Source organism: Carlito syrichta, unplaced genomic scaffold (genome assembly GCF_000164805.1).
Source record: "Carlito syrichta isolate Samal-C Ts95f unplaced genomic scaffold, Tarsius_syrichta-2.0.1 Scaffold314106, whole genome shotgun sequence".
Classification (NCBI taxonomy): Eukaryota; Metazoa; Chordata; class Mammalia; order Primates; family Tarsiidae; genus Carlito; species Carlito syrichta.
In genome coordinates this window covers 104279-118961 of record NW_007258202.1, presented here as the reverse complement: position 1 = coordinate 118961, position 14683 = coordinate 104279, and the positions used below count along the sequence as shown (strand labels likewise).

Sequence of the window (14683 nt, the reverse complement as noted above, 5' to 3'; positions counted from 1 at the left end):
TCCTTAAATTCTCATCCACTTACATCACTTACATGCTAGTGAAAACCCAGTCTTTAAAAACAAAAACAAACTAATGAAACTATGTATGCTAAGGTGGAGATGTCTATTAATGTGGAATGTTTATTTTACCAGAGATATTTTTATTTTAACTGAGGAAAGAAACTTACAAAAATGATTAATATCTAAATCTATTTGTTGCTGCTTGATAGTCACTCGGTAAAAACGATGATGAGCATGATGATGATGTGATGACCACAATGAAAACTAATCTCATTTTTAGCAACAGGTAAATCCTGACTCAGTTTCAAAAAACTATGGGCTACTTTTAAAATCATTAGACTTGATTTTAGAAGTAACCTAAAATTGAGAGAGAAAATTGGAAAAAATAATATGTATAGATACACATTTGTTATTGTGGTATTCTTATCTATGTGTGCTTATCATTATGAAAAATTCTTTCAGCTTTCAAACATATTTTTAAAAAAAACCCGTTCATTAGGTTTTCCTAACTAAACATAATGCTACTGTTTTCTGGTTCTCAGATCCTCCTTTTATTTTAGTTTTTTTCAGCTGTGCCTGTAGGTGTCTCTCTAAGTTCAGATTCTTCTGTTTCCCTGACACTATATTTGAAATGATGCTCATTCTGGAAACCCATAGGTACTATAAGCACTCTCAGACAAAACCCATCTGTTTAAAAATTTTCTTAGGTGTTCCTAATGTCACTCTTTGTGATTGTGACCTGTGGTCAGTAAAGTTAAATATTGATAATTTTTTATGAACTGTGCTGCATGTTATGCTAAATTGATTCGTTCATTAGCAGTGAAACTAGATTAATATGAGATTAATATTGAGTTATAGTCTGTAAATCTGACTCTAACTCACACTTTTTTTTGTTTTTTTTGGAAATAAGCTGGAGTCTCACTTTGTCACCCAGGCTAGAGTGCAGTGGCATGTTTGTGGTCACAGCAGCTTCTACCTGCTGGGTTCAGGCGATCCTTCCACTGCAGTCGTCCAAGTAGCTGGAACCACAGGTGTGCATCACCATGCCTGGCTCATTTTTTATTATTTATTGTAGGGACGAGGGCTTGCCAAGTTGCCCAGGCTGGTCTTGAACCCCTGGGCTCAGGCAATCCTCTCGCCTCTGCCTCCCAAAGTGCTGGGATTACAGGCGTGAGTCATTGCAACTGTCTTGACTTATTTTTAATTACTAATTCTTCATAACTGATTCCCTCCGTTTGCATTCAAACCTCTTAATATACTGACTTCTCCTTACTATTTACCATGAGAGTGGGACATCATATTTAGAGTATTTACACAGAGAACACAATACACAATTTCCCTTTATACAAAGTAAAATGCAGAATTTGATAACTCCTTTTAGGATTATCAAAAAATTTTTTTATTCTGAGGTCATGGGCAAAATATTAATTCAGATAAATGCTATGAATTTATGATCATATATAATTTTATTGGTTGACTTTCACCTATTAAATTTTAATAGGCTATAACTTTTGGAAAATAAAGATTTTCTTGTGATTTTGAAGAGTTACACATGCCCAAAAAGCATTACATATATCTGTAGCAAAGATATTTTTGCTGTTCAGTTCTTTCTGTGAATGGAAAGCCTGGCTTAGTGCTTATGCAAGGGGCTAGAAAAGTAAAGCAACAGATATTCTCAGGTTTTCTAAACCATCTTTACTTGGCTTCAAAGTCTGTCTTATTATCTTCTTTAGCTTTATCATTCTCTTCAGTCCATATAGTCATCAGAACAATATTAGTGACAATTTTCTTTCAGAGTAAATGGCTATCTAGCTATTAAGTATTGAAGAATACTAGGCAGATGGCCCTTTTTGCCTCTAACATGTTCTCTTTGGTTTAGAGCATGAATGCCTCCACAAATATTCTTTAAAATTGCAAATACACCCGAGAAAAGCCCAATATTAAACTGAACATTTTAATTTAATTATAAAATACTGACTGAGAGGGCCATTTCTAATTGTGCATGGCTTGTGCACTGCCCAACTCTAGAGAGAGCCATTCACTTTGTCATCATGCACTGTCATAGCCCTGCATGCGTTATGCTGCAGGGTTTTTTCTTTTTATCTTAAAGGAGAGATAATAGTGCCCAGCTCAAATGTTGTAAGAATTAAATGAGATAATGCATATAACTTCTTTGAACTGTGCACTGTACACTGAAAAGCACAACAAATGTTTGTTATAGAAATTATTATTATTATACTTTATGACAAACTCACTTCTAATGCTTGGAAATTTTAAAAAGTATGAATATCACATAGTTCTCCCTGAGGAGTTGATAATTAATTTGCAGAAGATGAACTTCTAAACAGACTGTGAGTACATGTCATAAAGAGGTCTCCACGTAGTGCTGTGAGGACATAAAAGAAGTTATTAGTTTTCTCCTGTGAGAGAAATGAAAGCTTCAAAGAAGAGACAACATCTGGAGCCTAAACAATGATAGAAATTAAGTGGACAGAGCATGAAATTCATGATGGGAGATAAGATTGAAAATATAGGGTAAGGATTTTATCATTTGTTAACATCTTACTGTGAAATCTTTTAACATAATTGATTTCCACCTGATAGCTTGATAATTTCACGTTACATTTCTTTTATGCCTAGGATTGGCCAAGACCTCTGTAATTAGGGAGATATTTCCCAGGTTATGGCATGCAATTGACCTGCTTAGGAATTCTTTAGGATTGCTTAATAAAAATGTAGACTAATAGACCCCTTAGTTTCAACCCACTTTGTAAACGCCATACTCAAACCCAGGATCATTTTTACTAAATATGTGTTGTTGACCACAAAAGAGTCTAATAACTGGGTTTCTGGCAAAATATTGCATTGCTTGTGGGAGAAAAACTTTTCAGTTATGCGCCTTGTATGTGTTTGAATTGGCAGCATCTTTCATGTAAAATAGCTCAGATAGATGGTGTCTGCAATAGTCCAAACAATTGAGATAATGTGTATTTATTATCTTTTTAGATGGGAAAATATAATCACTTCCCAATTGGCTTACCCAATTGGCTTACCCAAACAGAAAACCATTTCTCCCACAAAACTAGGCTACTTGAAGATTTATTTTGATCATCAAGTGAAGAATACAAGAACAGATGGGGATTTTTTCCCTTTGGTTCCAAATTCAAAGTGTTTTTTCTGTCCTCCAAAAAGTCAGACTTTACTATTGAAGACATTTGGGATAATTCTAGACCTCTATTTACTCTGAACCCAGGTAAACATTCTTCAAACATCCAGTTGTTGACCAATTTGTGAGTATGAACCACTCTTTTATTTTTAGATTAGAAAATATAGTTTGTTTAAAAACTAAATTTGAAAGGAGAGAGAGAGAGAGAGAAAGAAAGAGAGAGAGATTGAGGGGAAGTAAGGGAGGAGGCCAAAGCCAGGAAACATGGCCTAGCCATATCTCAAAGAGAACACGGTCACATCATAGCTTAGTAAGGCAACGGCTGAATCACTCGGGTGGAGTAAAAATAATTCTACAAAATACCTTTCTCCCATCATTTTTCTGAGGATATAACTAATTGGGATTATCAGATTATTAGAAAAGTAAAGCAACAGATATTCTCAGGTTTTCTAAACCATCTTTACTTGGCTTCAAAGTCTGTCTTATTATCTTCTTTAGCTTTTTACTCATTCAAAATTTGTGACTTTCATCAAAGTCTCTATTCACTGGGACAATACATTCGTAGACCAAGAGAAGAAATAAACAACTAGTATAATTTCAGAGAAGCTGCCCCAAAATAATAGTTTTCTGCATGCGAAGCTGTGCTGGAAATTTCTTTAACAATAGACCACATCTTTAATTCTAGTAAGGACAGAGAGTAAACTGACTCTGAGAGATATGTTAACAGACAATCCAAAGAAGATAACTTACATACATATATTTTGAACTAGAAGTGATTGTAAAGGAGATAAGCGTGTGAAATGCGTATTTGGGTGAATAATAGAATGGGGAAAGGGGCAACGAAGAAGAGACAATTAAGGCACTTCTTTACAATGGGTTTTCCAGCTAAAAAAAATTAGCAGCAAAAATATGTTTTAGTCACCTGTACACAGCTTAGGCTCTCATTACTCTGCTGACTACCATTTACTCTCAATGAAAATAAAGCTTTACTGAGGCCAAATTTGATCCCAAAACCAGGAAATCCCAATATATGTATAATAGTACATTTCTTGAGGATAGTGCCTACAGAAACTCTGCAACTCTATAGGGAATCAAGAGTGGAACAAAGCCAGAGTGCTAAGAAATGGTATACACCTTCTCTGTATAGATACATTTCCTCTCTCAAATTATTTGAATATCTTTTAAATTACTTTAATTAATTTATTTCTTTTTTAGAGACAAAGTCTTGTTTTTTTGCCCAGGCTGGAGTGCAGTGGCATAGTCATAGCTCACTGCAGTCTTGAACTTCTGGGCTCAAGTGATCCTCCCATTTCAACTTTCCAGTAGCTAGACCACAGATGCATGTCACCATGCCTGGCTGGTTTTTTTTTTTTTTAAACTTTTTGTAGAGATAGGGATCTCACTATGTTGCCCAGTCTGGTCTCAAAGCCTGGCCTCAGGTGATCCTCTTGCCTTGGCTATCTAAAATGCTGGCATTACAGTTGTGAGTCACCATACCCAGCCCTCTGTCAAGTTCTTTATTCTTATGAAATAATTCGAGTGTTTAAAACAGGTATGTATGTGAATATTTGTGTGTGTGCACATATGTGTATGTGCACAGGTGATGTGGCAGTAATCTAATGGGTATACTGTCTTCTATTTCCAAGATTCTGATCACAATTTAAAAACAAATTTTTCTTTCTTGCTTTCTGTCCCATTGATCAACTTTCCTCTTTTGGCTTTTATTATTATATACCCAGGACTTAGTATCTGAAAAGTTCAATTCAGTGCACTCTGTTGAGCTGTCTGGAACAAGCATGGACTCTGGCATTAGACTGATCTGGGTTCTAGTTCTGTTTCAGTCTTTTACCAGCTGTTGGATGTGTGGCAAATTGTCTACTTGTCCTGCTGGGCCACAGTTTTCTTTTACTTTAATACTCTCCTTAAATGCTGTTTATAAGAATGTGGCAGAGTAAATGAAGAAGTTATATTTTCACTTCCCTTAGGGGAGAAAGAAAATAAATGTGTGAGTTATCCAATAACACAATGGACAAAGTTTCTCATTCAGTTAAGACTGGAAGGAAAATAAAATCAGATTTTAAAATTTTACATCGACTACTAAAGATATCAGAGGACACTAGTACATAAGGTATGATATTTATTTAGTCAGCTTCCAAGATGTGAATTTGTGATATATAGAAATCTACAGAAGCACATTCAAAGTAAGTCCTGCAAATGGATTTGATTTGAGTCACCTTGTCATTTTGGAAACAATATCATAAATATAAATGACAAAGTCCCAAGGAAAGGCAACAGACATGCCACTTTGCTAGCTTTCACAAAACCTAATTTTCCATGCAGTCTCTGGTGAATTAAAAAATAAAATGTAACATCAGTGTTGAAGGGTATTTCCAGATGGTCTTTTATTAGCTACCGAGAAGGAGGCTGCTGCTTCTCCATCAACTGCACACATCGCAGCAACAATTTTCACTTTTCTATATGATAAGTTATCATTGTTGTATGAGATGTTAAATGACACTTGGAGGACAAGTCTCTGAAATATTTTTGAAAACACCATGTGTGTGGCATAGTTCACATAACCATGGAGCTAAATTTTCTCTATTTACTTGAAGGTCAAACTATGTCAGTGAACACCCCACCCCTTTATTATCTCTGCTTTTGATCTCTCTCATGCAAGTTTTATTGAAAGTAATATATCTCAGAGTAATTTTAAGTGGGGAAAAATAAATTATTGTTTGAGAGTTTATTCAGCTGAACAAGTATCAAATGTTCAAGACTAGAAATTCTTTTTAAAGACAGGCCAAATTAATTTGATTATAAAAAACTGAGGGCAGGGGTAACTCCTAGCCTCATTTTACATTAGCCTAAAGAGATATCTTTATCTACTTTCTGTGAAATTCCCTGTCATTTTCCAGTGCCTCTCCACTTTTCTAGTTGCTCCACTTTCATGAAGATCTTCTCAGAGAAAATTTACTTCAAGTTTTCTAGAGTTACAGATTCATAGAAAAAAAAAAGTCCAGGAAGATTAAGAAGAGTCAGGGATTAATAAGTACATATATTTTAGGCTAAATTATGGATAGACCCTAGATTCTGACATATGTTGATTTACACAGTTATTAAGAATGTGAAATGTCCAGCTTTTAGGCATCTTGAGGGAAAAAAATAAAAGAAAGTTAAAGCCAGTTCATGAGGAGCCCTTGATCTGAACAGGAGGAATTAGAGATCACCAAGAACAAAATACCGAATCAAATGGAAGCCAAGAACTCTCCTGACCCACTCATGATTGTCCTCCAAGAGGCTTCCATGAAGCCATGGAATGTGACTTTCCCAGTGCATATTCTGACCAAAAGTCTTGGAGTATTAAGCATATAGCATGCCGACCAACAGTCATCCTGATTGGTTGGTGCTCATGTCTAATGGTCTGGGCACCAAAACAGTTCTGTAATAAGAGAATAAGTTTCCATTAGCAATGAATGTCTCATATGGAGAGAGAATAAAGCTGAATAAAAGACTTCATTATTCTGTAAAAATAAAGTCCTCAGTCAAAAAGGAAAGGTATGGAGAAGACAGAGAAGAAGAACTAGCTCAGAGGTAGGGCAGGTGACATTTGCCCAGACTGTACTGGCCACTTTACATTTAACTGTCACAACCATCCTAAGAAGAATGAGTCATAATTCCCAAACGCAGATGAGAAATGAGGACTGGAGTGCTTAAGTGGCTTTTCAGTCAGGTGATGGGAGCAAGAGTTGACACCAGGACATCATCAAAGTTTACTCTATTTCCACAGATGACTGCTTCATTCTCTAGGATGCTCCCACCCTGTCCACGCAGAACCATCCATGGCCCCAGTCACCCTAATTCAGCAGGAGCCGGAGACACTTGCCTGTCTGGCATTTTTTGCTATTTCTGCTCATCTGAGTTTTTTAAATTTTATGGACACATAATAGCTAAACGTATCTATGGGATACATGTGATGCTTTGCTGTAAGCTTGCAATTTGTAATGATCATATCAGAGTAATCGGAGTATCTATCACTTCAACCTTTAATTTGCCCTTAGTATATAAGCACTTGTCTCACCTGCTGCCCTCTCTTACTATCTGCTCAAGATAACTCTTGGACCAAAAGCCTCTTATCTCAAACTAAAAATTATTTTCCATTTATAGGAAAAAAGAATCAAGCAGTTGTTCACTTGGAATTGGGAATTGTCCAGTAAGAGTAAGGAGAAGGAGGGGATAGTCTAGGAGACATAAGGAATTGACTGAAACACAGTGAAAAAGAGTAAGGATACTCTGAATATTCCTGGGAGATAGAAAGTTCCAGGTTTTTATTCATGGTAGTGTGTACTGCGTACTAAGTCAGATGGAGCCAGGGAACTTATATGGGACTAGCACAGCTCTTGTGTATTCAGCTTTACCAGGATATGTGGCCTTTTCTCATAGTTGACCTTCTTCCATCTCTTCCTCTAACAGGTGGGAAAACTGACATTGGGAGGTGAAGTAACCTCACAACTAAGTTGTAGTGAAGCAATGAGTAGACACTTAGCTGTCCATATTAAGTTGGAAGTGTAAAACAGGACAAAGGGTCAATAGTGTCTGCACACATTGGGACTAGAACTCACCTCCATGTCTTCTGAAAAGCCTTAAAAAATCCTCCCTCATTTCCCTTCCATACTTTCCTGTCTCCTAGTTAAGGCTCTCCTGAGTTCTGGCAAACCAGACTCCTGGACATGGACCTGCTGAGTCAGTCCTGACATGCCACACTACTTAAATACAGACACCAAATCTTTCTTTCAAATTATACAAGTGACAGATGATTATACACTTTATATGATGCAAAACACATGGAAATGTACAGAACAAAAGAAAAATCCTTCTTCATTCAGCCCCCATTTAATATACACTATGAAATATTGTATGTGGGTGCTTTGGAGAAGGGAGACGGATTTATAAACCCGGAGCGAGGTCCTGCGTGCCTGAGGCCGCTGCGGTGCGGAGACTCCCGGGCGAAGCCGCGGTCACCATGTCTGACCAGGAGGCAAAACCTTCAACTGAGGACTTGGGGGATAAGAAAGAAGGAGAATACATTAAACTCAAAGTTATTGGGCAGGATAGCAGTGAGATTCACTTCAAAGTGAAAATGACAACACATCTCAAGAAACTCAAAGAATCATACTGTCAAAGACAGGGAGTTCCAATGAATTCACTCAGGTTTCTCTTTGAAGGTCAGAGAATTGCTGATAATCATACTCCAAAAGAACTGGGAATGGAGGAAGAAGATGTGATTGAAGTTTATCAGGAACAAACGGGGGGGTCATTCAACAGTTTAGATATTCTTTTTATTTTTTTCCCTTAATCCTTTTTTATTTTTAAAAATAGTTCTTTTGTAATGTGGTGTTCAAAACAGAATTGAAAACTGGCACCCCATCTCCTAAAACCATCTGGTAATTTGAATTATAGTGTTCATTATTCATTATTGTTTGTTTTCATTGTGCTGATTTTGGTGATAAAGCCTCAGTCCCCTTCATATTGCCCTTTCCTTTTTAAAAATTACATGTGTGCACAGAGAGGCCACCTTTTTCAGGACTGTGCATTTCAGGCTTGTGGTGAGATCAATAGATCGACCAATGCGAGTGTTCATAATGACTTTCCAAAATGCCCTGAAGTTCTAGCATGTGACTGCTTCACTCCTGGACTATGACTTTCAGTGGGAGATGGAAGTTTTTCAGAGAACTGAACTGTGGAAAAATGACCTTTCCTTAACTCGAAGCTACTTGTAAATTTTGAGGGTCTGGACCAAAAGAAGATGAATATCAGGTTGGAGTCAAGATGACAGATCAGGTGAGAGTAATGACTAACTCCAAAGATGGCTTCACTGAAGAAAAGGCATTTTAAGATTAAAAAAAAATCTTGTCAGAAGATCCCAGAAAAGTTCTAATTTTCATTAGCAACTAATAAAGTTATTCATGCAGAAGTGTGTACAGCAGAACACTGCTCTTTTTGATTTTGTTTGTACTTTTTGGCCTGGGATATGGGTTTTAAATGGACATTGTCTGTACCAGCTTCATTAAAATAAACAATATTTGTAAAAACCGAAAAAAAAAAAAGAAGTATTGTATGTGTATCATTAATATGCTTTTAAATGTTTTGCCATTGTCTTTATACATGGGACAATTCTGTATGTGTGGTTCTACGAATTGCAATTTATAAAAACTTTAATGACATATCAGTGTACATGGATCTAAATTTACACAACAATTCTTCTATTGATGAGCATTTGGGTGGCTTCAATATGAGTACCTATATGAATATTTACTTTAAGTTGATTCCCAGGATTGGAATTGTTGGCTTAATGCTTTTCAGCATTAGTATTTATTCTTTTATTAAAGAATAGAAGGAACCTCCACTCAGTGTCCTAAATTTAAAAAGAAAAGTTGTAATAGTATGTCAACATAGTCATCTTTTTATAAAAGAGTGAGGTAACTTCACTCCAGGTGGTTAGTGACCAGGTCATATCCTTGAAGCTTTCCCTTAAATGACTTCATCTGTGTTCACTTTTAAGATAGGTAGGCTCTATTCTCCAGTATCTTAGATTTTCAGGAAAAATCTCACCTATGGAGACCTGAAAAAACGGGGCAAGTAATATGTGATTATGCCTTAATATTACCTTGGGTTGGAAACAAAAAGGAGTTGTTTTGGAAATAGTCTTTGTTCTGATATTTACCTTTTGGAGTTTTGGAATTTTTAGTTCCTAGTGTTCTTGATATTTGGTCAAGTGTTCAAGATATTTGACCTAGTGTTCTTGATATCTGGTCAAGAATTTCTCAAAACACCAACATGATTTATTTGTGACATTCTGTGCTTGTGCTGGTCTCCTTTTTTAAAAATTTTAAATAGATTTAGGATGTACAAATAGTTTTGGTCTGGGCTTTAAGTGTACCCACCATCCTGTGCTGGGTTCTTTATTTTGTAAGAGAGGCCAAAGCTCTAAAATCAGAAGGTATCATTCAGTGGGTAACACAAGGCAAGGTGCTCCCTTTTTTAGTGAAGTGCAGAATTGCCTATAGCCCAGATGAGTCCAAGTGCTGGGCATTAGCTCCCAGGGGCGTCAAAGTTAGGCACAGGATACGCAAATGTCTCACTCCTGTTTTTATGCCTCTTTTGTGTGTTTTGTTCCATGGAATTTCCCCCACTTTCTTCATCCACAGGGCTTGACTGGATGTCTGATTCGCCTAATTTCAATAATATTATTATCTTAAGTTTATAATGATACATACACAAGAGAATTTAAAAAATGGTTGGTGTAGTGGAAAATGTTCACTTTTCAGAATCACTGAAAACTTGATTTGAAGATTGGATGGGGGGCATAGCACTGTGATTTTCCTTACTGAGGAAAACATAGGTATTGGGACAATGATTTTGAGATAAGGTAAAAGCGAAATGTGGTTTTTCATTCAGTTTTTTAAATTGCAACATCAGAAAATGTGGCTTTATTTGATCAGTTACCTTTTGAATTTAGTAAAATGTTATCACGTACCTATTTTGTTTTAATTCACTCTGCATTTCCTTGTTTATTTAATCATTCATCAAATATTTATTTAGCATATGTTATGTGTTAACACATGACAGATCTGTAATTATTTGGATATATCACATACACAAGACTTTCATGTCTTCCTCTCTCTCTCCTTCCCTTCCTTCCTTCCTTTCTGTCTCCCTCTCACCCTCCCTCCCTTCCACCTCCCTCCCTGCTTTGCAGGTTTAATTAGTATGTTTTGTGCCAAACAATGTCACAAACATCAAAAACCAGTCTTGACCAAGGCTATCTTACAGTCCAATGCAGCAGACAGCTAGTGATGCTTGTTAGTCTAACAGCATACTTTCAAGTGGTTATTGTATGGCTACTATGAAGAAAACGAAACAGGGTGATGTAATAAAAATCGATAGGTGGCACTAGGATGGGGATGTGGAGACAGAACCATAGATAGGCCAGGGAAGGCATTTTAGAGAAGGTGACTGGGAGAAAGAAACATGGGAGAAAGGAGCAGGAATCTGTGGGATCTTCAGTCTTTCAAACACTCTAAATTTGCTTGTAGATAACTGCATTTTTGGAATGCATACTGATAATTTCACTCATTTTAGAGAATGAATCTCTGTCTAAAACATCTACTGGTGCCTCCACACTAGCACCCCCAATCCTCTACTCTCTTGCTGGGCCAGTGTTAGATCTGCTATTTTTCAATTTGGGGCATTCAGCTCTGACTTCTTTATGGCTAACGCCTCAAAGATCTAGTTCTCATATTAGTCCTGAGTATTAGCCTGAGGACCCATCTTCTTGAAATACTACCAGTTCCACAAATTCAGTATATCTCAAACCAGACATTATTTTACCTTCCAAACAAATTACTCTTTTCACCACTCTTATTTCTCTTAGTAACATCAATATTGTTCTAATATTTCAGGCTAGAATATTTGGAAATTTCTTTTCCTCCAAATTTTACTTTTCCTTTAATCCCCTGTATCTTCTCTGTCATCGGATTCTGCTTCTTTCTTCTGAAATATTGATCAGAAGCACACATCCTTCCAATTTCAAGCCCTTCTATACCATCTTTGCTCTTAGGTATGGTGTCATGGTGGCCACTGCTGTAGCCTCCCATTTGGTCTCACCCTCCCCAGCACAGGTTGTATCTTTCAGCCAAATTACTCTTCCATGGATACCACCTTCATAACAGCATGTCTCCACCCAGAACTACTGTGTCTTGTAAATGCTTATCTACTTACATGTGGATTTCCCCTGCCTTATTCCCCTAGTTTCTCCACATGGTGCTCACTTTTTTTTTTTTTTTTGAGTTGGAGTCTCACTCTGTCATCCAGACTGGAGTGCAGTGGCCGCTCCCAGCCACCGCAGCCTCGACCTGTTGGGCTCCAGTGATCCTTCTGCCTCAGCTTTCCAAGTAGTTGGAACTACAGGCACACGCTACAACACCTGGCTAATATTTTGATTCATCATAGAGATGAGGTCTCACCAAGTTGCCCAGGCGGGTCTCGAACCCGCGGGCTCAGGTAATCCACTCACCTCAGCCTCCCAAGGTGCGGGATTACAGGCTGAGCCACCGATCCCGGCTGGTGCTCACTTCTAATCACCAGGCCTTCGCGGTGCCATCTGCATTTCTTGCCACATGTTCGCCTCCATCCTTACTTTTCTCCTGCTTGACCTTTAAATGCCATTCTCCATTTTTTTCTCACTCATTAATTTCCACCTATTCTAACGTTCGAAAACTCTGTTAGGCTCCTTTCTCTATTCTTCTGTACACTCAGTGCATATTACTGTCTCTCTTAAGAACTGTTGCCCCCACCTACAGTGTATTATACTTGCGTCTGATCTCAATCCTTTCTTCAATGTTAAGTGACAGTGCTGCCTCCTCTATAAAGTCTGCCTATATTTTTCCATCTTCCCCCATATGCTCATGAAATATTGGGACACATATTCCCATAGGAGCATTGTATTAGACTCTGCTCTCTGGGGTCTAATTCACATCAATTTGCTCCACCGGCTAAATCTTGAACATACTAGCTGCCCAATAAACACTGTGAAGTTAAACTTCTTTGCTTATCTGTCCTTCACTGTCTCTGTCTTACAATTTAGCTGCTCATTTGGTGCTAATTGTTTCTTTCTTGCTAATTTCTTCTCCCTCTAGATCATCAGCTAATTTGGGGTAGTGATCCTGTGATGCAGCACCTGGTTGCCCTGATTCAGTCTCTGGTCTCAGATATTCCCATTTCAGTTCTTTTTTTGTTTGTTTTAATATCACTTCTTTTTAAAATTAAGTTTCTTTTTATTATAGAAATGTGGGGGACAAGTAAAGATTAACTACACAAGGAGGCTGCAGGCAGGTGAAGTTTTGGCCTCCAGGAAAAATTTGGGCCTCTAGGTAAAGTTTGGGCCTCCACCAATCCACTTCTAGCTAATGTTCTAACAAATATTAAAATTTGTGTACTACTAGACTCACAAAGTTAAAGATGGTTTAATTTGTGTTACTTTGCTACTATTATTCATTTGAGACTAACTTCTTGTTAGAGATGTGGAAGGAGTAATTTAATCTACTTTGCAATGGTAATGTGAGAATTAAGTGAGGCAATTTATTTGAAAGTGCTTTATAAATTATCAGTCGCTATACAACATGATGTCATTAGTAATAATAAATTGTAAGCCCATCAAGAGTAAAATATACCTTGTAATGTGTGACAGATTGTGTTGATTGTCCATCTACCAACAGTCTGCACCCTACATGCTCCATTGTGCTTTCTTGCTGGCAGAATCCTGGTCCTGCTGTGGAGGTCATATATTTCTCATATTAGTTTTTTCGCACATATCTTGCAGCTAGGACATGAGCAGTGTATTCAATTTTGGCCAATGAGTTCTGAATGCAAACCAGCTCTGTGGTTTCTGGGAAATATTTTACTCCCTGATTTTAAAAAATGCATGAAAATAAAATCCCCTGTTTTCTGCTTTACTGTGGTTGCCTGGGGCCATGGTGGCTATGTTACCACCTCAAGGAGAAAAGCTAAAAATGAATGCCAGTGATCTAAGTGTAGCAGAGTAGAAATATATAAAGAATATGGGTCTCTGATTCTGTTGTGGAGCTATTATACAACCCCTGCAACTGCTTTGCCTCTGGAACTTTTGTTATGAAAGAAATAACTGGGTTTTTTTTTGAGTTGAAGTCTCACTTTGGCACCCAGACTAGAGTGCAGTGGCATGCTCATGGCCACCACAGCCTTGACCTACTGGGCTTAGGCGATCCTTCCACTTCAGCCTTCCAAGTAGTTGGAACTATAGGCATGCGCCACCATGCCTGGCTAATTTTTCGTTTTATTATACAAACTAGGTCTCACCATGTTTCCCAGGTTGGTCTCAGGCAATCTGTGGGCTCAGGCAATCCTCCCGCCTCAGCCTCCCAAAATTCTGAGATTATAGGAGTGAGTCACTGCATCTGGCCTGTTCTTATTAATTAAACCACTTTAAACTACACATTCTGTTCCTTGTACCCCAAAGCATTCTAATGAATTATACTTCTATTGTATCCTTCATAGAGCTAAAACCAAGTTTAGATTCTTAAATACTCCCTGTTTGACTATAGTTATGTTCATTTTCATCGTATGTTTTTGTGAAATGGTTACTAATGTTCATAGCCTCCTTGCAAAGGCAAATAAATTGCACCCCAGGAAAACAAAGCCAGATTGATGGTTCAGATTATAAGACCATGTCATTAGCAGGGTGCCATAAGCCCACTGCTTGAAATAAACAAGACTTAAATTGAAAGCAGACATGCTATACACAAGATGAAAAGATTCAATGAAAATGAAAACTATGCTGAAGGACAGTGCTTCCAACTGTGGCTCTGCAGTCTGGCAATACAGAGTTTCACAGTCTCTAGTGAGTAAATAGGTTCCACACTCCCTCCACTGTGGTAATGTCTGTCTTCTCCTCTTTCTCATTTCTGAAGTCAGTGTGTCAAT

At 37.5% G+C, this 14683-nt stretch overlaps 1 protein-coding gene across 1 annotated transcript; it reads left to right on the top strand.

The window, feature by feature from the left end:
- Positions 1-8087: 8087 nt before the first annotated feature.
- Positions 8088-9258, top strand: LOC103273612 (small ubiquitin-related modifier 1). Its single transcript, XM_021719062.1, has 2 exons — positions 8088-8493; positions 8938-9258. The coding sequence occupies exons 1-2, from the start codon at positions 8187-8189 to the stop codon at positions 8994-8996; spliced, it is 366 nt and encodes a 121-aa protein (XP_021574737.1). The 5' UTR covers positions 8088-8186; the 3' UTR covers positions 8997-9258.
- The last annotated feature ends 5425 nt before the right edge of the window (positions 9259-14683 follow it).